The sequence below is a fragment of the Vidua macroura genome, chromosome 24, assembly GCF_024509145.1.
Source record: "Vidua macroura isolate BioBank_ID:100142 chromosome 24, ASM2450914v1, whole genome shotgun sequence".
Taxonomy (NCBI): domain Eukaryota; kingdom Metazoa; phylum Chordata; class Aves; order Passeriformes; family Viduidae; genus Vidua; species Vidua macroura.
The window spans coordinates 5472397-5496279 of record NC_071594.1 but is presented as its reverse complement, the minus strand read 5'-3'; the positions used below and the strand labels follow the sequence as shown (position 1 = coordinate 5496279).

The window sequence follows — 23883 nt, the reverse complement described above, 5'->3', positions numbered from 1 at the left end:
CCCACGTGTCGCTGCCCGGTCCGGGCCCGGTGTCCCCCGGTTCCGCCGCGATGCCCAAGGCCCGGCGGGCGCGGGGCTCCGGCCCGGCCCCGGCGCTGCCCTTGGCCGAGCAGATCCTGCAGGACGCGGCCCCGCGGGCGCGGGTGCGGGAGAAGCGCGGGGCGGAGGAGCAGGGCGGGGATGGCGGCGGGGACGGCTTCGTGGACGCGCGGCTGTCCCGGCGCATCCTGGAGCAGGCGCGGCGGCAGCAGGAGGAGCTGGAGGCCGAGCACGGCCCCGGAGCGCCCGCAGCCCCCCGGCAGCGCAGCGCGGTTCTCGGTGAGACCCCGGTAAACCCCTGGGAACCCCCCGAGGGTGCGCGGCCCCGGCTGAGCCAGCGCCGCTGCCCGCAGGTCCCGGCTCGGACTCGGAGGATGATGAGGAATGGCCCTCGCTGGAGAAGGCGGCGGCGGCGGCGGCCGCGGGACGGAGCGGGGACTACGGCGGGGAGGTGGAGGTGGACCCCGAGGACGAGAAAGCCATCGAGATGTTCATGAACAAGAACCCGCCGCTGAGGTGACGAGGGGGCTGCACCGGGCAGGGGCCGCCTCCCTGCACGGCTCTGCCCTGTCCGGTGTCAGCCCCGTGCGACCCCCGATTCACCCCTCCCTGTCTCGGCCCCCGACTCAATCCCTGTCCCACGTCAGCCCCCAACTCACCCCCGTCCCATGTGATGTGATCCCATCGTGTCATCCCCCTGCGACCCCCGATTCTCCCCCCGGTCCCGTGCCGGCCCTGCACAGACCCCAGCTCGCCCCCTTCCCTTGTGAGCCCCTGGCTCGCCCCTGTGCCCTGCCAGCCCTCCCTGGTCCCCCGCTGACGCTGTCCCGTGCCGGCCCCAGGCGCACGCTGGCCGATATCATCATGGAGAAGATCACGGAGAAGCAGACGGAGGTGGAGACGGCGCTGTCGGAGCTCTCGGGCTGCCCCATGCCCCAGCTCGACCCCCGTGTCCTGGAGGTCTACAGGGGTGTCAGGGAGGTGAGGAGGGAGCAGCTGAACCCAGAGCCACCACCCTGAGGTGACAACGCGCTCTTGTCCCTGCTGTCACTTCCCCCAGTCATGGCCTGGCCCGTGTCCCTGTCTTTGAAGGTGCTGTCCAAGTACAGGAGTGGGAAGCTCCCCAAGGCGTTTAAAATCATCCCTGCCTTGTCCAACTGGGAGCAGATCCTCTACATCACTGAGCCAGAGACGTGGACAGCTGCTGCCATGTACCAGGCCACCAGGTAAGGTCACCTCAGGGACCCTCTGGCATGGGATTTTTCGATGTTTTTTTCCATAACCAGAGTCAGATTTACAAAACACCAACCTGCCCGTTTGTCCTCCTTTCCTCATCCATCCCTTCATGCTTTGCTGAACCCAGGATATTTTCCTCCAACCTGAAGGAGAGGATGGCCCAGAGGTTCTACAACCTGGTGCTGCTGCCGCGGATCCGGGACGACATCGCCGAGTACAAGCGGCTCAACTTCCACCTGTACATGGCTCTGAAGAAGGCTCTGTTCAAGCCAGCGGCCTGGTTCAAGGGTAGGGGTCCTGCAGGGTCTCCTCTGGGGCTTGGCTGGCTGGTGCATGGCAGGGGCTGTCCTGCTGCTGAGCGGTGATTTGTAGGGGGAAGGGGCTGAGCCCCAGGGTTCTGTGTGTGGATGGAGGTGGTCGGTGCCTGAGTGTCCCCATTCCCAGGGATCCTCATCCCGCTCTGTGAGTCCGGCACCTGCACGCTCAGGGAGGCCATCATCATCGGCAGCATCCTCACCAAGTGCTCCATCCCCGTCCTGCACTCCAGGTGAGGCCCTGAGGGGCTGGAGGGGAAGAGCTTCTCCTCCTCCAGGGACCCTGGGAGGCACCTTGGATCCACCCTCAGCCTCTGCAGCCCCTCGGAGGTGCTGAGGGGTCACTCAGCTCCCTCTGGGGTTGAGATTCAAGGCTCAGCTTTGTGCCTGGTGCTCCACAGCTCCAGTGCAGTTACCCCTGACCCCTGTGGTCCCTCCTGTGTCCCCATGGCTCCTGCCTGGCCCCACCTCGGTGTCCATGGCTCCAGCCCCCATGACTCCATGGGGAGTCACTCTGGCTCCAGCCTGGCCCCTCTCATGCCCATTCCTTGGCCCCCGTGACTTCAACCCAGCACCCCCTGACCCTGTGCCCGTTCTTCTGTCCCCATGGCTCTGTCCCCTGTCCCCTGACCGCTCCCATGTCCCCATGTCCCTGTCCCCTCACCTTTCATGTGTCCCTGTTCCCTGACTCCTCACCCCTCCTGTGTCTCCATGTCCCTGTTCCCTGACACCTCACCTCTCCTGTGTCCCTGTCCCCTGACTGCTCCTGTGTCCCCGTGTCCCTGTCCCCTGACCCCTCACCTCTCCCATGTCCCTGTCTCCTGTCCCCTCACCTTTCCTGTGTCCCTGTCCCCTGACTCCTCACCGCTCCTGTGTCTCCATGTCCCTGTCACCTGACCCCTCACCGCTCCCGTGTACCCGTGTCCCTGTCCCCTGACCTCTCCTGTGTCCCTGTCCCCTGACCGTTCCCGTGTCCCTGTCCCCTGACCGTTCCCGTGTCCCTGTCCCCTGACCACTCCCGTGTCCCCGTGTCCCTGTCCCCTGTCCCCTGACCGCTCCCGTGTCCCCGTGTCCCCGTGTCCCCATCCCCTGAGCTGTCCCCGTCCCTCCCGCAGCGCGGCGCTGCTGAAGCTGGCCGAGATGCAGTACAGCGGCGCCAACAGCATCTTCCTGCGCCTGCTCATCGACAAGAAGTACGCGCTGCCCTTCCGCGTGCTCGACGCCCTGGTCTTCCACTTCCTGGCCTTCCGCACGGACCAGCGGCTCCTGCCCGTGCTGTGGCACCAGAGCTTGCTGGCCTTGGCCCAGCGCTACAAGGAGGACCTGTCCTCGGAGCAGAAGGAGGCCCTGCTGGAGCTGCTCAAGTTCCACAGCCACCCCCAGATCTCGCCAGAGATCCGCCGGGAGCTGATGAACTCCAAGACGAGGGACGTGGAAGGGGAGCAGCCGGTGGCCATGGAATGAGCAGGGAAGGGCTGGAGCCTGGCCTGGGCCTGGCATGCTGCTGGATGGAGCCTGGAGCAGGAGCGTCCCTCCTGGATCCCGCTGCTCCGAGCGGTCACTGGGAACAGGCTGTGCCCACAGAGCTGCACTGAGCGCCCTGTGCTGCTGTCACGGGCCAGGGCAGCCCCTGTGCCACCCAGGAGCCCGGTGCCACCAGCACTGGGACACTTTGGCTTTGTTCCTGTACTCGGAAATAAAACCAGAGCCGTGTCAGTCAGGGCTGGCTCTGCCCGGCGTGGTCCCAGCCTGTCCCTGTCCCCACCAGCTTCTGGAGCTCCTTGCCCAGGGATTTTCCCAGACAAAGCTCCCCAGGCTTTACTTCCTGAAACCACAGGGCCACTGTCCTCACCTGGCCATGAGGCCACCTGCCTGGCCTGCTCCTGGCACTGTGCCCAAGTGCCACCTCTGCTGGAAAACCCAGGGGGGATTTTTCCACCAGGCTGTGCTTCCCTGGGACCTGCTGCCACTGTCGCTGCCAGGTGCTTGCCTTGCAGCTTTGGGCCACGGAGAGGAGCCCCTGCTGCACCCTGGGCTGTGCCAGGGGCAGCTGCCCCCTGTTGTCACCTCCGGTGGCAGGAGCAGGAGCTGGGTCCCCACAGCCCTCAGCCTTTTCCGTGACTTCCTGGTTTTATCTTGGTTTAAAGCAGCCAGAGGCTGATGGGCACAGGAGGGAGCCTGGGCTGGCACAGAGCACCTGGCACTCTCCTCTCCTGCCACCACCTGAGCTGCTCCAGTGCCCGGCACCCTCCAGCCTGCTGGGAAGAAGGTGCTGCCTCTGCCCCAGGGGCACCTCACCTGCAGGAAGGTTTTTGGCTCCATCACCATCCCTGAGCTGCCCCGGGTGTCCCTCAGGCTCCTGCCTGCCCTCTCCCCATTCCATCCTGGAACTCCCAAGGGATCCCCAGCACCAGGGAAAGATCCGAGCCCCACCCTGGGAACGGCGCAGGGAAACCCTCAAGCCGCTGGTTGTTTTTTTGGTTTTTTTTGGTTTTTTTTTTGTTTAAAATATTTTATTGCAACATCACAGGGTTCTCTGGCTCTCCCAGCAGCGGGACGCGTGCGAGTGAACACCAAACCAGTTTACTCTTAAATTAAAAATTCACTTTTATATATATATATATATATATATAAAAAAAAGAAACTCATTTCCTTTTGCACAGCCAGGCTCTGTCCCAGCCCTCCTGCTCGCAGGAGGCAGCGGCTCCGTGGGTTTCCGGACCAGGCAGGCTCAGGGAGGAGCAGCGGCCCCACCTTTTTCCGCCGGATTTTTGTGGGGCTGGTGGCATCCAGAAGGAAGATTTCTGCCTCCTTTTCCACATCCCCCACGGGAGGACAACAGCCACATGTCCAGAGGTCTCCAGGCAGCAGCAGCAGCAGCATCTGCCTTCCATCCCTGTGGAGTCTCCGGCTTCTGGTTAATTCCACTCTGGTTTTCTCATAGAAAAGCAGCATTATTTTTTTTTTTTTTTTCTTCTGTTTTACAACAATTTTTATAAAAAACTAACAGGATCAACAAACAACAATACAAAAATGCAGTAATTGCTTTTCCAACTCAAGTGCGCAGCAAAGTTTTCCACCCTCTCGGGAGGCAGCTCAGATCCACGTGGATGAACACAGCCCCCTCCCGAGCGTGATCCGAAATCCCTGCCTTGGAAGAGTGGAGATGCATCCCAGACTATAGCAGCACATTCAAAGGTTTTCCTTAAATCCTAGTCTGATGCCTAAGCTACCAAAGGGCCCACCAGCCTCCGAGGAGAGTCTCCCACTGCCCAGGGAGCCAGGGAAGGGGCGAGGGGGGAAGGCACTTTTTTGGGAAGCAGAGGAGAGCGGCACCCACCCCGAGGAATGCCAGCTCTCCTCCCTCCCCGTTTCCCAGCAGTGAACAATAAATTAAGCAGCCGAGGGGACCCCGAACTCCTCCCAAGGCACGGACGGGGAGCGCGTCCCCAAAATCCCACATCCAACAGCAAAAACAAACAAGCCCCACGGCTCCTCTCCAAGCAGAAGCAGCTGCACGGCCTCCCCCGGAGCTGTGGGAAGGTGGCACGAAGCAATCGGGACCGAGGGGCCACCAAGCAGCTGCTCCACGAGCCCTGTGGCCCCGCAGGAGCCGGGGGGTGACGAGGATTCGGGTCCTGCAGGGCCGGCTCTCTGTGATTTTTGTCCCTCACGGGGCTGGAAGTGGCCACGAACAGCCCGGAGAGCCGGGGAACACCAACAGAGAAACAATTCCAACTTCATCCAGGCTCCTGCTCCCCCGTCCCCGGCATTCCCGTGCCCGGGCACCACCTCGGTCACTCCCCCCCCGGCCACCTGCAGCAGCTCCGGGCACCAGAGCGGATCCCGCTCCACGCTCCCAGCCTGGGAAGGGCCCCTCGGAGGCGCTGGGTGGGCGGGGGGGATGCAGCGAGCTGGGGGTGTCCAGGGAGGGGCAGGAGCTCTGGGGAAGGGCAGTTGGTCACAGGTTGACGTCGGTGACGTCCGTGGGGGTGCTCGTGGGTTGGCTGCCCCCGTAGGCCGCCGTCTTGGCGCTGAATTCCTGCTGGGATTGGGATGCCTGCTTCAGGCTCTCGGCTAAGGCCGCCTCGATCTGCTCCTGACAGGCCTTCAGGCAGTCCTGGAACAGGGAAACATACCGGAGGCATCAGCTGCGTGCTCCTCAGGGAGCGTGGGCTCCTCCTCCTCCTCCTTTAGGAACAGCTCAGAGCAGCTGCTGGGCTGCACCTCTGACCCCCCAGCATCTGAACACGCAGGGAAAAAGGAGATTTTCTCCATCAGCTTCTCCCTGCCCAGGGAAAGCCCCACACTCTGGTTCTCCTCCTCCCAGCTCCCTGCTGACCCCATTCTGCAGGAATGGTGTGTCCAGCAGAGCTTCCTGAAGTCCTGGAGCCAGGGTGTGGCTTCAGCAGTGTGGCAAGGGCAAGCCAAACTTCCCAGATCCCAAAAATATGGCTGTCCTTGGAACATGGATCCCCCTGCAGCTCCCCAGGCCCTCCAGCCCAGCTCTCCCAGAGCTCGGGGTGGCCCTGCAGCAGAGCTGGGCACAGGAATTCTGCCGGGTGCCCCTGAGGCAGCAGGACCCTCCCTGACCCCAAAGCCACCCTAAACCCCGCTGGGAGAACCGTGCTGTGGCTACCAAGCTTCTCACAAGGTTTTCACCCTCCTGTCCCCTCTGTGACACCCCCAGGGGACCCAGAGCTGGGGGACACGCACAGGAAGGCGCAGGGGGCTGCCAACAGCAGCCAGAAATGCAAACCCCGCTCTGGTTTTTCCCCCCAGGAGGAAACTCCCACTCGGACACGCCGGGGGCACAGCCCAGCCCAGCTCAGCCTGGTGACAGTTTGCGCCTCACACGGGACATTGTCACACCCCGAAATCTCTTACCAGGAATCCGCCAGCGGTTCTTAGAAACTGACAGAGGATGTGGCGAGCGAAAATAGCAACGCCCAGCTCCCCTTCCCCAGCTCCCCTTCCCCGGCTTCCCGTCAGCACAGCCTCCTCCTGCCACAGCACCGCCCGGCCCCGAGCGCCAGGGACACCTGGGCAGGGGCTGTCCATCCCCATGGACACCTGGGCAGGGGCTGTCCATTCCTGGGGACACCTGGGCAGGGGCTGTCCATCTCCGGGGACACCTGGGCAGGGGCTGTCCATCCCCGGGGACACCTGGGCAGGGGCTGTCCATCTCCGGGGACACCTGGGCAGGGGCTGTCCATTCCTGGGGACACCTGGGCAGGGGCTGTCCATCCCCACACACACCTGGGCAGGGGCTGTCCATCCCCACACACACCTGGGCAGGGGCTGTCCATCCCTGGGGACACCTGGGCAGGGGCTGTCCATCCCTGGGGACACCTGGGCAGGGGCTGTCCATCCCCACACACACCTGGGCAGGGGCTGTCCATCCCCAGGGACACCTGGGCAGGGGCTGTCCATCCCCACACACACCTGGGCAGGGGCTGTCCATTCCTGGGGGACACCTGGGCAGGGGCTGTCCATCCCCATCCCCCTGCTGTCCACCATGGCCAGTCCATCCCAGGCTCTCCACCACCATCCCCTGTCCATCCCCAGCTGTCCAGCACCATCCCTGGGCTGACCATCTCCACAACCAGTCCATCCCAGTCTCCCCATCCCCCTGGCCAGTCCATCCCAGTCTCCCCATCCCCCTGGCCAGTCCATCCCAGCTCTCCACTGGCAATCGTGGCCAAGATGCCAAGGCCAGCCTGGCCACGCCCAGCCAGGCTCCCGCTGGCCACGGAGCTGGCCCAGCCCTGCTGCACCATCCCTGCGTTCCCAGCTGGGCCTGGGAGCTGCTCCTCCCGAGGGGAAACTGAGTCACGGCCTGGGGGACACCGCAGGGCCACGCTCAGGGAGAAGCAGCAGCACCACAGGTGGGGGAGGCCGAGCCCAGGTGCTCTCCCAGGAACCCAAAATTCTGTGTTCACAAACCAGGAGGAGCTGCCATGGTCCTGCCTGGGCTGGAGCCGTTTGTGAGGCACCCCACACCTGGGTAGGGGGCACGGCAGATGCTGGGGAGGGACAGGAGGGGACAGGAGGGTGCTGGGCTCCATTTCAGCTCCTCTCCCTCCACAGAGCCCTCCCTGCTTCCCACCTGTTCCCTGCACTGCCCTGACCTCCCGGAGCAGGTTGGGAGCAGGTGGCTGCACTGATTCTCTCTCTAAAAAGGCCCCGGAGAACAAAAAAATTCCATCTGCACAAACGGAGCCGGAGCCTCCCCCCGGACAAAGCCACCCCCACCCTGCCCCAGGTCCTGGCAGGGGAGGAGATCAAAGGGGACAGGAAAAGCTCCCGATTGCAGCCACCTGGAGAGCCCCACAGGATCCCCGTCCCCGCTCCAAGGGCAGCGAGGGGCTGGAGAACCCCCCCATCCCGATGTCCCCAAAGCTGGAAGGTTTCGTGTCCCAGCCCCCCCTTCCCCCCCCAGCCAGGACACCTGCAACCGGACACTGAGGGGAGCAGATGCCGAGCCTGGCGTGTCCCTGTCCCCGTCCCCGCCCGAGAACCCGATCCTGCCAACACCTGCCCGGGCAGGGAACAGATCCTGCCCTTTGTGTGACATTTCAAAGGCTCTGAAGCCACCCCGCCCTGCCCGGGGCTGTGTTTGGGATCACCCCACAGCCCTTGGTTCTCCTCAGACCGGGGCAGCACCGCTTGAACAGCACAGAATCCCACAGGAGCTGGGGCTGCAAGGGCCCTCTGGAGACCATCCCTGTGCCTGCATCCCTGGGCTGACCACCACCATGGCCAGACCATCCTGGGCTGACCACCACCATGGCCAGACCATCCCTGCATCCCTGGGCTGACCATCACCACGGCCAGTCCATCCTGGGCTGACCATCACCATGGCCAGATCAACCTGGGCTGACCACCACCATGGCCAGTCCATCCCTGGGCTGACCACCACCATGGCCAGACCATCCCTGGGCTGACCATCACCATGGCCAGTCCATCCTGGGCTGACCATCACCATGGCCAGATCAACCTGGGCTGACCATCACCATGGCCAGACCATCCCTGCATCCCTGAGCTGACCATCACCATGGCCAGTCCATCCTGGGCTGACCATCACCATGGCCAGAACATCCCTGCATCCCTGGGCTGACCATCACCATGGCCAGTCCATCCTGGGCTGACCATCACCATGGCCAGATCAACCTGGGCTGACCATCACCATGGCCAGACCATCCCTGCATCCCTGAGCTGACCATCACCATGGCCAGTCCATCCTGGGCTGACCATCACCATGGCCAGAACATCCCTGCATCCCTGGGCTGACCATCACCATGGCCAGTCCATCCTGGGCTGACCATCACCATGACCAGTCCATCCCAGTCTCTCCACCACCACCGGCAGGCCGGGTCACCTGGAGCAGGTGACACAGGTGACACAGCCAGCTGGGGCTGGAACATCTCCAGAGGCACAGGCCCCACACCCTCCCCAGGCAGCCGTCCCACCCTCACGGAAAGCTCCCGCTCTGAGGAGCAGAAGGCTCCCAGCAGCCGTGCCAGGCCCCGTGCCCACTCACCACCTCGGTGCCCGTGGTCGCGGCCAGCAGCTCGGTGACGGCGTCGCCGCCCCCGGGCAGGCTCAGGCCGTGGATGGCGGCGCCGACGCTGCCCGTGGCGATCATGGACGGGGGGTACATCACGAACGTGTCGTCTGGAGCCAGCACAGGGGGAAGGAGCTGTCAGTGAGGCTGCGGCTGCGCTTTGGGACGGGGGTTTGGCAGGGAGAACTGGGCTGGAGGAGCGCGGAACGGGCTGAGCAGCAGGGCCAGGCCTTCAGGAGGGGCTCTGGGATGAGGTGGCTCCAGAGACTGAGGGAGAGGCCGGGAAAAGTTGGGATTCAGCCCTGGGCACCCTCCCACAGGCACAGCAAGAGGCTGGCACGTGGCCCTTGCTCTCCTGGCATCTAAGAGCCCCCGGGAGCGCTGTCCCACCTTGAAGGGCTCTGACTGCAAGGAAGGCAGGCACCCAGCTCCCAGAAAAGGTGGGGGGCCCACCCCAGGTGTCCCAGCAGCCCAGCCCAGCCCCCACCTGTGGCGCAGAGGGCGATGAAGGTCTGGGCGTGTTTCTTCACCAGCTCCACCTTGTCCAGGGGCAGCGGCAGCTGGTGCAGGATGTGGGGCAGGAAATCGTTGGCAATCACCGACACCAGGTCCCACTTGAGCTTCTCCAGGACCAGCAGCTCCCAGTGCTGCGGGGTGAGCGAGGACAGGACGTTATGGGACGGGTCGGGAGGCCCCAGGGCCAGCGCAGGAGGGGAAGGGCAGAGGGGTTGTCCCCACGCTGTCCCCGTGGCACAACTCCAGCCCTGGGCTGCTCAGAGCCGGGAGCAGAGCGAGGAGGAGGAAGGAAAAAAATGTGGATTCTTCTTTCCAGGGATTAGCCCTGGACACTCCTCGCTTTGCAAAGTGCTGGGAGAGCCCAGGGGGGACAAGCAGAGCAGGGACAGGGGGAAATCCTCAGCAGGGACAGAGGGAAATCCTCAGCAGGGACAGAGGGAAATCCTCAGCAGGGACAGAGGGAAAGGCACAGCAGGGACAGAGGGAAATCCTCAGCAGGGACAGAGGGAAAGGCACAGCAGGGACACCATTCCCAATCCCTTCGCACTCTCAAGGGGACAGGCTGATGTCCAGGCTCCCAGGAGGGCTCTGGGGGCTGTGACTGCCCCACAAACCCCATGGCAGGAGGGAATTCTCAGGCTGTGAATGTTTGGTTTTGTTTTTTTTTTGGCAGAAAATTCCCCTCTTTTCCACCAAGAAAGCCTCCAGGTGTGCTGGGAGCATCCCCAGCGCTGATCAGCCACACCAACACCCTCTGGGGCTTCCCAACGCCTCCATCCCAGCCTGGGCTGCCCCCTCCAAAACCCCAGCAGGCATTTCTGGGGTCTCCAGGAGCCAGCCAGGCTGGGAGCAGATGGTGGAGGGCTGGGAGCCTCCTTCAGCTGCTCCTGAACCTCCCGAGCCCCTCCTGGCTCTGCCAGCCCCGGGCACTGCTCCTGCCAGGGACAGGGACAGGGACAAACCTTGGCAGAGCCGTCCCCCAGCAGGTCCTGGGCTCAGGGGGTGCCAAGGTGAACACAAGGAGAGCCCCAGCACGAAATTTGGGATCCCTGCCCTCAAATCCCAGCTCTGGCAAGGCTGGAGCAGCAGCTGAACCCAACTGGGGGCCACACACGTGGAGGCCTCGCTGGGCTGTCACTGCTGTCCCCTCTGGGGGTGGCACAGAGCTGTGTCCTCCCAGGATCAGTCCCTTCCCAATCCCCACATCCCAGCCAGGAGGATTTTTCCAGCCCCTTTTCCCCTCAGCAGCAGCAGATGTGGGCTGGGGGCTCAGAAAGGCCTGAGGGTGTCCCCAGGAGCAGGTGACAGTGGCAGGACAGGTGACAGTGGCAGGACAGGTGACAGTGGCCCTGCTGGGAAAGGGAACCTGCCCCAAAGGAGCTGAGGCTGAGGCTCCAGAGCTGGACTGGCCTTCAGGTCAGGCTCAGGCCCCACCCTGCCCAGCACAAATCCCCTTTTCCCCCAAAATTCAGGATTCCAGTCAGCGCTGCACAGAGGGGAGAGCTGCAGCACAGAGGGATTTGAGGAAGTGACCATTCTTTCCTAAGCTCAGATCTTCATTTCCCCCTTTTTTTTTTTCCTTGTTGTTACCCCCTCCCCTCCTTCCCCTTACACAACAAACCCGCCCCGAGTTGCTCAAACGAGCAGAATTGCTCAAGCTGCCCCAAACCCCACCCTGGGCCCAAGCTGTCACTTCCCAGGCTCCACTTTTCCCCCAGGAACCCATCCCTGCCTCCCACCTCCCAGATGGAGGCCCAGCCTGCCAGGAGTGGGAGCCTTTCAAAGCCAAATCCACGGGAAAAAAAAAAAAGGAAAAAAAAAAAAAGGCAAAAAGGAGCTTTGGAAAAGAGAGGTTGGAGGGATTGGAGCAGAGGAGGAAGATCAGGCTTGGGGAAAGGAGGAAGGACAGGTGTGGAATGTCCTGAGTGGCACACACAGGGGACAGCTCTGTCCCCAGCTCTCCCTCTCCTGGGAGCAGGTTGGGAAAGCTGCTCCAGGTTCTTGGGAAAGGAGCCAGGACACGCCTGGAGCTGCCTCCTCACCCAGCAGATCCCAAAGGCTCCCCTGGAGCTCCCAGCTCTGCTTTGACCCCCCCCCAAACCAAGAGCCCGGCTGGGGGGGCCACCAGGGGCACGGCCACCCTCAGGGCTGGGACACAACGGGGACGTTTTGTCCCCAGGGCTGGATCCTGCCCCGAGGACCAGCTCTGGCTCCTGACCATCCCTGCTCCAGCAGCTCTGACCTGGCAGTGCCAGCTGAAGGTGCCACTGTCCCCAGCCCAGGGATTGTCCCCAATGTCCCCAGGGATTGTCCCTAGGCCCAGGGATTGTCCCCAGGCCAGGGATTGTCCCCACTGTCCCCAGGGATTGTCCCCACTGTCCCCAGGGATTGTCCTCAGGCCCAGGGATTGTCCCCAATGTCCCCAGGGATTGTCCCCACTGTCCCCAGGGATTGTCCCCGGCCCAGGGATTGTCCCCAATGTCCCCAGGGATTGTCCCCACTGTCCCCAGGGATTGTCCCCAGGCCCAGGGATTGTCCCCAGCCCAGGGATTGTCCCCAATGTCCCCAGGGATTGTCCCCACTGTCCCCAGGGATTGTCCCCAGCCCAGGGATTGTCCCCAATGTCCCCAGGGATTGTCCCCAGGCCAGGGATTGTCCCCACTGTCCCCAGGGATTGTCCCCACGCCCAGGGATTGTCCCCACTGTCCCCAGGGATTGTCCCTAGGCCCAGGGATTTGTCCCCAGGCCCAGGGATTGTCCCCACTGTCCCCAGGGATTGTCCCCAGGCCAGGGATTGTCCCCAATGTCCCCAGGGATTGTCCCCACTGTCCCCAGGGATTGTCCCCAGCCCACAGGACAGAGCTCAGGGCAGCCTCTGGTGCTGCCCCAGGGCCTGGCAGAGCCCCTGGATCCGTGCAAGGAGCACAACCAAACCTGCCAGAGCTGATGGAGCAAACCCCAAACGTCCCTTCCCTGCACTTCCTCACAGAACCAGCCCTGCCTGGGGAGTGGAGCAGAGGAACAAAAGTGGGAAATGTCCCTTTGCTCCTGCTGAGGAGCCAAGCCTGGCTGCCCCTGCCAGAGCTGGGAATGCAGCAGGATCCCCTCTGCCACGGTGTGACATCCCCCCCGGAAGCCTGAGGAAAACAAAAACAAAACAAAACAAAACAAAAAAAAAAAAAAAAAACCAAAACAAACCCACAAAAAACAAAAACCAAAAAAAAAAACCCAAAAAAAAAAAAAAAAAACCAACAAAAAAACCCCCACCAAAACAAAAACCAAACAAAAAAAAAAATAGGCAGGAAAAGCAAAATTCCCCAAATTCCCAGAGCATTCCCTGCTCTGCCCAGGTGAGCAAAGTCCTGGTGCTGCCAAAAATCCTCAGAGAGAGCGGGGACAAGGGCAGGGGATGTGTGACTGCAGCTGGGATGTGGCAGTGACAGGGTGGCAGTGGCAGTGGCAGGGTGGCAGTGGCAGGGTGGCAGTGGCAGTGACAGAGTGGCAGTGACAGGGTGGCAGTGACAGGGTGGCAGTGACAGGGTGACAGTGGCAGGGTGGCAGTGGCAGTGACAGGGTGGCAGTGACAGGGTGGCAGTGACAGGGTGACAGTGGCAGGGTGGCAGTGGCAGTGACAGGGTGGCAGTGACAGGGTGGCAGTGACAGGGTGACAGTGGCAGGGTGGCAGTGACAGTGACAGGGTGGCAGTGACAGGGTGGCAGTGGCAGTGACAGGGTGGCAGTGGCAGGGTGGCAGTGACAGGGTGGCAGTGACAGGGTGGCAGTGGCAGGGTGGCAGTGACAGTGACAGGGTGGCAGTGGCAGGGTGGCAGTGACAGGGTGGCAGTGGCAGGGTGGCAGTGACAGTGACAGGGTGGCCCTGGCAGGGTGGCAGTGGCAGGGTGGCAGTGACAGGGTGGCAGTGACAGTGACAGGGTGGCAGTGGCAGGGTGGCAGTGACAGGGTGGCAGTGGCAGGGTGGCAGTGACAGTGACAGGGTGGCAGTGGCAGTGACAGGGTGGCAGTGGCAGGGTGGCAGTGACAGGGTGGCAGTGACAGGGTGGCAGTGGCAGGGTGGCAGTGGCAGGGTGACAGTGGCAGGGTGGCAGTGGCAGGGTGGCAGTGACAGTGACAGGGTGGCAGTGGCAGGGTGGCAGTGGCAGGGTGGCAGTGACAGTGACAGGGTGGCAGTGGCAGGGTGGCAGTGACAGTGACAGGGTGGCAGTGGCAGGGTGGCAGTGGCAGGGTGGCAGTGACAGTGACAGGGTGGCAGTGGCAGGGTGGCAGTGGCAGGGTGGCAGTGACAGTGACAGGGTGGCAGTGGCAGGGTGGCAGTGGCAGTGGCAGGGTGGCAGTGGCAGGGTGGCAGTGACAGGGTGGCAGTGGAAGGGTGGCAGTGGCAGTGACAGGGTGGCCCTGGCAGGGTGGCAGTGACACCCAGCCCTGCCCTCGCTGGGAGCAGATTTTGGGCTTTGTCCCTGCAGCTGGGAAGGGCCCTCGATGCTGTCACACTGCTGAGGTCACACAGGAGCTGCTCACCCAGCACCAAAATCCATCTGCAGGGGGGAAAACGTGGGGAAAATTCTGGATTTCCACGGCCTGGGCAGAGCTCGGGGGGTGAAGGGACAGGTGACACCTCTGCATGGAGGGATGGCCCCACCTGAGCCATGAGAAGGGGAAAACAAATCCTGGGAACACCCTCAGCTCTTTTTCCCTGATTTTCACCCCCCGCTGCTGCTCCCTCATCATCTCCCTGGTGCCTCCTTGGTTTTTTCCAGGGAATTCCTGGCCCCTGGCAAAGCTGAGGCTGAGGATATCCAAGCCAAGCCAAAGCAGGAGGATGGAGGTGATTTCCAGCTGCTCTCCCCAAGCTCTGAGCAGCTGAACCCTCTCTCACCCAGAGCAGAAAAATCTTTATGAAGATAAAGAAAAAAAAATAAAGAAAAATAAAGAATTAAATTAAAAAAAAAAAAGAAAAAAAAGAAAAAAAACCAAGGTGGGTTAGAGAACGGCCTGGACGGAAATCCAACTTCCTCCAAAATGGACAAATCCCTCCTTGCATCATTTCCTTCTCCCCCAGAATAACTCCAGCGAGGTTCTGTGTCCTTTCTGAAGGGCTGAGCTGCTGCCAAGCATCCCTGCCCGAGGAGGAGGAGGAGGAGGAGGAAGCAGAGCCCCGGGAATGTGAGCCAGCTTCCTGCTGGGATGGCCCCGGGCCACCAGGGAGGCCAGGATGCCCCATTGTCCCCTGGCCCTGCTCTCCCCACCCTCTTCCAGGGGGTTGGGAAAGAGCAGGGGATGAGCACAGAGGGGGAAGCAGCAGCTCTGGGGTGTGGTAATTCAGATTTAACTCCCTCAGGTCCCTCAGCCAGGGTGAATCCTCCACAGATCCCTGGGTATTCTCTCTTTACTGGAGCAGGATGTGCCCCAAAAAGGGTTAAAATCCATGGAAATCCAGAGAAGAGGATTCTCCATGGACAATTCAGATTTAATTCCCTCAGTGAGGGTGAATCCTCCACAGATCCCTGGGTATTCTCTCCTTATTGCAGGAGGATGTGCCCCAAAAAGGGTTAAAATCCATGGAAATCCAGAGAAGAGGATTCTCCATGGACAATTCAGATTTAATTCCCTCAGCCAGGGTGAATCCTTCACAGATTCCTGGATATTCCCTTCATTCCCTCTCTACTGGAGCTGGGGATGAGCAGAGGGGGAAGGAGCAGCTCTGGGTGTTGTAATTCAGATTTAATTCCCTCAGCCAGGGTGAATCCTTCACAGATCCCTGGATATTCTCTTTACTAGAGCAGGATGAGCTCCAAAAAGGGTTAAAATCCATGGACATCCAGAGAAGAGGATTCTCCATGGACAATTCAGATTTAATTCCCTCAGTGAGGGTGAATCCTTCACAGATCCCTGGGTATTCTCTCTTTACTGGAGCAGGATGTGCCCCAAAAAGGGTTAAAATCCATGGAAATCCAGGGAAGAGGACTCTCCATGGGCTCTCCCCGCCCAGGGATCTCCCAGTGCCTCAGTTTCCCTCCCTCAGGTCGCTGCTGCCTCTGTGCAGCCCCTGGATAACAAAGAGGAACAAACCCCTGCTCTGCTGAGTGCTCACATTCCCACCAGGAAAGAAGAAAAGGATCCAGTTTGCTTGGAAAAGCCAAAAAAAAAAAAAAAAAAAAAGCATCTTTTGACCCCCAAAACAAAACAATTTTCATCCATATGGACATCACGAAGCATCCAAGAGCAACCCAGGGGTCCTGGGGGGAAGGAGGAGAATTCCAGAATTCCAGGAGTGGGAGCTGCAGGGGCAGGAGGGAGGAGCAGGGAAGATGAGCAGGAATTAACCCCGGAGTTGGGAATGAGGGGGAATCTCCAGGGATGCTCTGCCCACACCGACAGCAACCCCTCACCAAAAATCAGAATTAAACCACAGCTGGGTGCTGCAGGAGTGGCTGTGGTGTCCCTGGGGGATGGGGACAGGACTCAGCATCCATTCCCATCCCTCAGCACACTCATCATCAGCTCCTGAGGGCTCATTAAGGCAATCACTACCCACTAATGACTTCAGGGGGGTTCTGGAGGGGGGGGGGATTTTCCCCAGCCTTGGGAAAAACCGGGTTGGGCTCAGAGCTCTGCGGTTCCCAGCACTGCCCCCAAAGTTCTCTGGGTTCGCTGCCCACCTGATCCCACTCAGATCAGCCCACCCCAAAACCACCCGGGCTGCTGAGCTGGGTGATGAAGCTCTCGGGGTCCCCAGGGATGTTCTGGCACCGAGGGGAGGTCACCCTTCCCTCCTGAGGCCCCAAAAAAAAGGGCTTTTCTCCCATTTCCTCCCTCGTGGCTGAGGCTGAGCTCTCCTCAGACACCACCAGAAATGTTTGGCCTTTCAGAGCCTCAAGGAGGTGGGATGAGAACTGGAGGGGTAGAGCAGGAATTCCTCTCGTCCCCACCACCCTGGAGCACCCAGTGACCTCCCCAGGAGCTCACAAACCCCTCACACCCATTCTGCTGCTTCACTCTGCACCTAAAATCCCATTTTTTCCCTGCTGCTGTGGGAGTGAATCTCCCACATTCCCTGATTCTTGCAGCTGAGGGGAGGCAGAGCTGCCTGACCCTGAGCTTGGAGATGTCACTGGAGTGACAGCCCAGAGTGACAGCTCAGTGCTGGCACAGGAAACTTCATCCCCAGCCAGGAGGGGACAACTGAGGGGACAATTCTGCTGCCCAGCAAGGGGAGGACAGAAAATCCACCAGAGAGGAGGGGAAGGCAGAGGGATGGGATCAAGAGATGCCAGGCAGGAGCTGAGGGGGCACAGGGAGCTTCCCAGAACTTGGAACCTTGGAGATGTCACTGGAGTGACAGCCCAGAGTGACAGCCCAGAGTGACAGCTCGGTGCTGGCACAGGAAAATTCATCCCCAGCCAGGAGGGGACAACTGAGGGGACAATTCTGCTGCCCAGTACAGGGAAGATGGAAAATCCTCCATCCTCCACCAGGGAGGAGGGGAATGCAGAGGGACGGGATCAGGAGATGCCAGGCAGGAGCTGAGGGGGCACTGGGAGCTTCCCAGAGTTGGAGCACTGGAGTGACAGCCCAGAGTGACAGCTCAGTGCTGGCACGATAAACTTCATCCCCAACCAGGATGGGGACAATTCTTCTGCCCAGCATGGGGAGGATGGCAAATCCTTCACCGGGGAGGAGGGGAAGGCAGAGGGACGGGGTCAGGGGATGCCAGGCAGGAGCTGGGCACAGGGAGGGGCCCAGGGGTTACCAGCAGCTCCTGGGGGGTGATGGAGTTGTCAGTGTAGATGCAGAGCTTCTCCACGGTCAGGGGCATGGTTTCCCTCAGCTTGGAGGCCAGCAGCATGCACACGGCTCCCAGCAGCTGCAGGTGGTTCTTCTGCACGGCCACCGAGGACAGGTAACGATCCACGTAGTTCATGGCCAGCGGGAACACCTCCTCCTCACACTTCTGCTCCTCGCACACCTGGCCAGCCCCGGGGGCACAGACACGAGAGAAAAGGAAGTTTTGGTGAGAGAGGAGAGCTCAGCACAGCTTCAAGAGCTGCTGTTTCACACTTGTCAGGGAAGGAGCCGCAGGCGTCGCCCCCGGGCTGTCACACTGAGGCTTCACCTTCCTGTGGAGAGCAGCAGGAGCGAGCTGCAGCTCCAAAGGGAGCACGGATAAACCCGAATTCGCCCGGTTTGGCCCCGATTCTGCTGTGCCCTGCTGGGGATGGCTCCAGCCAGCTGCCACCCCCGGCCCTGGGGAGCTCTGGAGCAAAGCAGCAGCAGGAGGGTGGAGAGAAGGATCCAGGGCTGGCAATTCCACCTGGAGCGCTCCAGGGACGCCAGGAGAATCAATGGCAGCGCCCAAATCAATGTCCCCAAAGTCCCCTCCCTCAGTGGTACCGGCAGCTCCAAATTCCAGCCCGCTGCTCTTATCTGCCACCAGCACCGCAACACTTGTCACACTGAACTTCCTTCTTTCGACACAGCCATAAAGATATTGCGGTTTCTCCTCATCCTGCAGCGAACGCCACCCTCCTGCTGCTGCCAGCAGCGCTGTCCCGGCCGTGGGGACAATGACACGCAGGTCGTGACACCCGCCAGTGTCATCTCGCTGCCTCTGGGGCTGCCCAGGAGCGGCGTTTATCTACCGAGACCCTCCTTGAGAAGGGGATTGCGGGAACAGAGTGACAGCAGCGGGAAAAAAAAAAAAAAAAAACTTTAAAATTTAAATATTCTTGATTTCTTTGGAAGAGCTTCCCGCAGCACCGGCCGGGGACAGGCAGGACCCAGCCCTGCGGAATTGTCATTTATTGAGAATCCTCCCATCGGGAGATCTCCCCACCCCCCCCCACCACCCCGAACTGCATCCCGCAGAGAGCCAGATTCATTTTTAATTTAGGGAAGTCGACAGTAGCGTTATTATTTCCCCCTTGAAGCAGCGCCGTTCGCAGCCCCAGCCCCGGAGCCCTGCCCGGAGGTTTTGGGGGTCTCTCACCCCCTGCTCCTGGGCTCGGGGGAGGCTCCCGCATGGGGGAACCCCAACTTTAAGCACAGCCAAACTCACGGAGAGTGAGTTTCACCCCCCGCGCCTGACACCCGAGCCATGAGCGCCGGCTCGTCCCCCGGTGGTCCCCCCGCACGCCCGGTCACCCCCGCACGCGGGGTTTTGGGGAATCCCGCGGCGTTTCGGTACCTCCAGCATCCAGAAGGCCAGCATCTTCCGCATGTAGGGCTGGATGTCGCGCTGCACGCACTGGAAGTAGGACACGCGGGGGCTGTAGCGCTCCTCCAGGCTCAGCAGGTTCTGCAGCACCCGCCGGTCCCCCAGCAGATGCGGGTCCCGCCCGGCGCGGGGGGCGCGGGGCGCGGACTCCACGCACAGCAGCTCCATGGGGCGCGCACGGAGGGCTGCGGGAGGGGGCGGGCAGGGGGCACGGAGGGGGCACGGAGGGGACACGGAGGGGACACGGAGGGGACGGGCGCGGGCGGAGCGAGGCGCCGCAGCCACCGCCGGCTCCGCCGCGGGACGCCGGGAACTGGCGCCGCTCCCGCGCCGGCCCCGAGCGCGCCGCGGAGGGGGGGCGTGCCCGCGCCGCGCCGCAGCCAATCACCGAGCGGCGCCGCCGCGGCCGCCGAGTTGGGGGGGCGTGGCTATGGCACGCCCGCACCAATCGGAGGGCTGAGCGCCGCAGAGGGGGCGTGCCCACAGCCGAGGTGGGCGGGGCCAGGGGCGCGCCGGCGGGACGGGCGCACGTGGGGCGCGGCGGGCGCTGCTGCCATGTTGGGGGGGGCGCGGGGACACGGGGACACCGCGCGACCCCGCCACCGCCGCATCCCCTTTATCTCCCCGCTCCGAGGCGCCTGCCAATCCCCGGCACTTGAATTTTTTTTTAGTGCTGAGTCCTATAACTTTTTTCCCTTTTTTTTATTTTTTTTTTTTCATTTTTTTCTTTTTTTTTTCATTTTTTTCTTTTTTTTTTTTTTTTTTTTTGGTCAAGGCTGTGGAAGTAATCAGCTGTGCACATGTTTGGAGCCGCGCCGCGCCGAGCCCGCTGGCTTCCAAAATTCGCCCTGCTGCGGCTCCGCGGGAGATAACAAGCGCGGGGGCTGCCGAGATAAGGCTTTGTCAGCCCAATAATTCGCAATTGTTTGGGAACACCTTTGAAAAGTACCAGGCTGCTCAGTCCTCAGAGGAATTTTAAATAGTTTTGTAATGTGGCTTCCGCAGCTCTGTGCTGGGACCGGATCCTGCTTGTCCTTGATCCTCTGGAATTCCTTACTGGGCTGGGAAGATGCAGACTGGTTCGGGAAGCTGTGGCTCATTCCCTGATTTTTATCCCTGGCTGCAGAAGCTGCCACTTTGCTGCTGGGAAGGGTCAGAAATCAGCATGAAATATAGAAAATAAAGGCCTGATTGTCCAGACAAAACGCAGGAACGGAGCAGTGGGAGCTGCGGAAATCCCGGAGCAAAGCCTGAATCCCAAAAGGATCCCAAAGCGGACGCCCCTGACCGATCCTGCTGGGACATTCCTCTGGAAATAAACTCATTTTTAGGCTAAGGAACAAAAATGTGCCACCACAGCTGCTCCCACACACGCAAGTGACACTCCAGTCACTTCCACCTGTGCCATTCTGACACGTTTGCTGCTGCTTTGTCATCTAAAGAATATTTAAATCACAAACAAACACCCCAAATTAATAAGTGCAAGTAAGACAAGACCGAAGGCTTTGTTCTGTCAGCTCGGGATTTTTTTTTTTTTTTGGTGTGGGGGGAGTTGTTGGAAATGAAAACCACCTTTGTGATCAGAGGTTTGGAGGCTTCAAATGCCCCCGGTGCACCGAGGTCACACCCACAACTCCCTTCCCACTCCTGCCCCGGGCAGGTGGCTTCAATTTGTGCCATTTAATTATTGCAGTGAATGCAATTTATGGCACGGATGGGAAATTTTGCAATGATGCCATCAGCGTGGATTCGCTGTGCTGAGAAAGCCCAAGGATGATGCAGAACCGAAGGGAAAGGAAAGGGGCAGAGAATTCCATCAATGACAAAGAGGGAACTCCCAAAAATCTCCCTTTTCCCTCCCCAACTTTCTCTCACCTTACAAAGAAATCATCCCGTGGTGTGGGCAGGAAATATTCGAGGAATCCATGGGAGAGAGCCCTGTGGATCAGTCAGCTGCTTTTAATCCGGGGTGCAGGGGAAGAGAAGGGCCCCAGATCCCACATTTTTCACAAAAATAGCAACTTTTAACTCCAGCAAAGGGGAAACCACAGCGGTGGCTTTGGGGCCTTCTGGTTTTGGGGCTGTGTCTTTGGAAATTGAAAGTTTCAGGGTGGTTTTTTTTTTTTTTTTTGTCCCAGACTTGCTGGGTTTGCTGCTGGTCCCGGTGTTTGTGGGGTGGCGGCCCCACAAAAGGGGGAAGGGAACGTTGCACAAGCTGCTGTTCCCTCCAGATGATGACTGGGCAGAAGTGGAGCCACAAGGGGCAGGCTGGAAATGCAAAAATTACAGTGCACGATCCTAAAAAGCCTAAAGTCTGTGGGTGTGGGGAGGGAAATGGGGGAAAATTCCAGGAAAACCAAATTTTGGTCACTGCTGGCCATAGATAGGCGGCTTCCGGGCTTGGGCAACGTTAAAAAAGGAAATTCCTTGGGATTAAAAATGACAAAAAAACCACGGTGGCTTCCAGGAGCTCGGCAGGGCGAGGCTGAATCCTAAAATCGGGATCCTAAAATCCCTCCAGGATCCGCCAGCCCAGCCTGGGACTGATCCCCAGCCCGAGCACTCAGTGCCCCCCGGAATTCCTTGGACACCTCCGGGAATGGGGACCCCAAACCTCCCTGGGCATTTCCAAGGCCTGGGCAGCCTTTCCACGAGGAAATTCCTGCTGATTCCATGGGGAAATTCCTGATTCCATGGGAAATTTCTGCTGATCCCATAGGAAAATTCCTGATTCCATGAGAAAATTCCTGCTGATCCCATGAGGAAATTCCTGATCCCATGAGGAAGTTCCTGCTGATTCCATGGGGAAATTCCTGATCCCATGTGAAATTCCTGCTGATTCCATGGGGAAATTCCTGATTCCATAGGAAAATTCCTCCTGATTCTGTAGGAAATTCCTCCTGATTCCATGAGGAAATTCCTGATTCCATGAGGAAATTCCTCCTAATTCCATGGGGAAATTCCTGTTGATCCCATAGGAAAATTCCTCCTGATCCCATGGGAAAATTCCTCCTGATCCCATGGACAAATTCCTCCTGATCCCATAGGGAAATTCCTGCTGATTCCATGAGGAATTTCCTCCTAGTTCCATGGGGAAATTCCTCCTGATTCGACAGGAAAATTCCTGCTGATTCCATAGGAAAATTCCTCCTGATCCCATAAGAAAATTCCTCCTAATTCCATGAGGAAATTCCTGGTCCCATAGGGAAATTCCTCCTGATCCCACGTGTCATTTCACCTGATTTTTCTGAGCATTTTTTTTGCCTTCATTTGCCATTTTCGCAGCTGTTCGGTGCCTCGGTTCCCTTTTCCCGAGGAAATCTCAAATGAAATCTCATTTTCATTGACTCAGACTCGGAACCAGAGCGAGGCAGCCCCAGGTGAACTCTCGTTTTTGCTCCCAAATCAGCATTTTTAGAACCAGAATTCAGCTGGGCAAGACACCGGGACAGAAAGAAAGAAGAAAAAAAAATTTAAAAAGAAAAAAAAAAAAAAGCAAAACTGAAACCAGAATTTCAGAAAACAAACTGGGCTTGGAAAGCCCCCGGATGGGACAAATTTAGGTCATTTCAGGGGATGATCTGTGGTCACCAATTATGCAAAGGGTGAAAAAAAAAACCCCACTGCCCTGATGTTTTACATCTAAAATTCAGCTTTTTTTTCCACGCCCCTGCCCTTGCTCATCCTTCCTGCCCTGATCTCGCTGCCGAGGGAGATTCCACGGGTTTGGGTTTTTCGAAGAATTTGGGCTTGCAGGTTATTTTTTATGTTTTTTTTTTTTTTTTTAAATATAGATAATATTTTTTATTTGATGTTGGGAGCTCCTCAGAGGAGCAGCACAAAGGGAATTTCCTGGGATTTGCTGGAGGAAGGAGCAGCCCTGCCCGTTGTGGGGGGAAAAAGGGTCAGGGATGGGAAAAACCCCTAAAGCTGAGCTGGGTTTTGAGCCTTTGTGGGATGGGGGAACATTCCCAAGGAAAAAAGAGGCAGGAAAATCATGGCTGGACACAGCCTGAGGGAAGGGGGAGAGATGAGCTGAGCTCAGGGCAGGGAGGGGGTTAAGCCAGGTTTAAGCTGGAGCCTGGGGAGAATCATTCCCTGTCCACAGGGATGGAGACAATCCTGAAGGATTTCCTGGGAGAATGATTTTTTATTCTAGGATAATAATTTTTTCATTCTGGGATAATAATTTTTTCATTCTGGAAGAATAATTTTTTTTTATTCTGGGACAATAATCTTTTTATTCTGGGACAATAATTTTTTTTTTTTTTTTTTTTATTCTGGGATAATAATCTTTTTATTCTGGGACAATATTTTTTTTTTTTTTTTTTTATTCTGGGATAATAATCTTTTTTTCTCTCCAGGGAAAGGTGTCCCTCATTTTTTTCACCCCAGGGTGACAGTGACGGGTTCAGCTGGGCCAGGCTGCTCCAAAACTCAGCAGGAAAAACCTGAGGAGAGGCTCCACAGATCCCAGTTCCACAGTCAGGCTGCACCCAGTGAAGTTTTGGGGTTTTGGGACATGAACATCTGGTAAAGTTTGGGATTTTGGCTGGGAAATCCTTGGGAACAGCTCCACAGATCCCAGTTCCAAAGTCAGGCTTCACCCAGTGTAGTTTTGGGGTTTTGGGAGGTGAATACCCAGTGTAGTTTTGGGGTTTTGGGAGGTGAATACCCAGTGAAGTTTTGGGGTTTTGGGAGGTGAATACCCAGTGTAGTTTTGGGGTTTTGGGAGGTGAACATCTGGTAAAGTTTGGGATTTTGGGAGGCAAACACCCAGTGAAGTTTTGGGGTTTTGGGAGGTGAACACCCAGTGAAGTTTTGGGGTTTTGGCTGGGAAACCCTTGGGAAACGCTGGAGCAGCTCCAGGGCAGGAGGCTGAGGCGCATTTTGCTGTCCCCACTCAGATTTGGGGTCCTGGGGAGCTCCGAGCTCCCCCAACCCCGGAGCAGGATGCGGAAGGACCTGAATTCCCAACAA

General features: G+C 59.2%; 2 protein-coding genes across 3 annotated transcripts; one reads left to right on the top strand and one right to left on the bottom strand.

The window, feature by feature from the left end:
* The first annotated feature begins 50 nt into the window (after window positions 1-50).
* BYSL (bystin like) lies at window positions 51-3336 on the top strand. The gene is made up of 7 exons (XM_053997997.1): window positions 51-318; window positions 393-555; window positions 882-1020; window positions 1132-1265; window positions 1403-1563; window positions 1720-1822; window positions 2705-3336. The coding sequence occupies exons 1-7, from the start codon at window positions 51-53 to the stop codon at window positions 3051-3053; spliced, it is 1317 nt and encodes a 438-aa protein (XP_053853972.1). The 3' UTR covers window positions 3054-3336.
* A 722-nt stretch (window positions 3337-4058) lies between these two features.
* CCND3 (cyclin D3) lies at window positions 4059-19176 on the bottom strand. Of its 2 annotated transcripts, XM_053997996.1 has the most exons (5): window positions 18874-19173; window positions 17440-17655; window positions 9644-9803; window positions 9133-9266; window positions 5460-5709 (listed from the first exon to the last, which is right to left on the bottom strand). In XM_053997996.1, the coding sequence occupies exons 1-5, from the start codon at window positions 19069-19071 to the stop codon at window positions 5551-5553; spliced, it is 867 nt and encodes a 288-aa protein (XP_053853971.1). In that variant the 5' UTR covers window positions 19072-19173; the 3' UTR covers window positions 5460-5550. The 2 variants fall into 2 exon arrangements, with proteins under 2 accessions (XP_053853970.1, XP_053853971.1); XM_053997995.1 differs by lacking the exon at window positions 9133-9266 and having other exon boundaries at window positions 4059-5709; window positions 18874-19176.
* Between the last annotated feature and the right edge of the window lie 4707 nt (window positions 19177-23883).

Coding starts and splice junctions, on each gene's coding strand:
- BYSL (XM_053997997.1), top strand. CDS start 51: ATGCCCAAGGCCCGGCGGGCGCGGGGCTCCGGCCCGGCCCCGGCGCTG. Junction 556..881: donor AACAAGAACCCGCCGCTGAG/GTGACGAGGGGG, acceptor TGCCGGCCCCAG/GCGCACGCTGGCCGATATCA. Junction 1,021..1,131: donor TCTACAGGGGTGTCAGGGAG/GTGAGGAGGGAG, acceptor CTGTCTTTGAAG/GTGCTGTCCAAGTACAGGAG.
- CCND3 (XM_053997995.1), bottom strand. CDS start 19,071: ATGGAGCTGCTGTGCGTGGAGTCCGCGCCCCGCGCCCCCCGCGCCGGG. Junction 17,656..18,873: donor TGGCCTTCTGGATGCTGGAG/GTACCGAAACGC, acceptor GGGGCTGGCCAG/GTGTGCGAGGAGCAGAAGTG. Junction 9,804..17,439: donor TCACCCCCCAGGAGCTGCTG/GTAACCCCTGGG, acceptor CTCACCCCGCAG/CACTGGGAGCTGCTGGTCCT.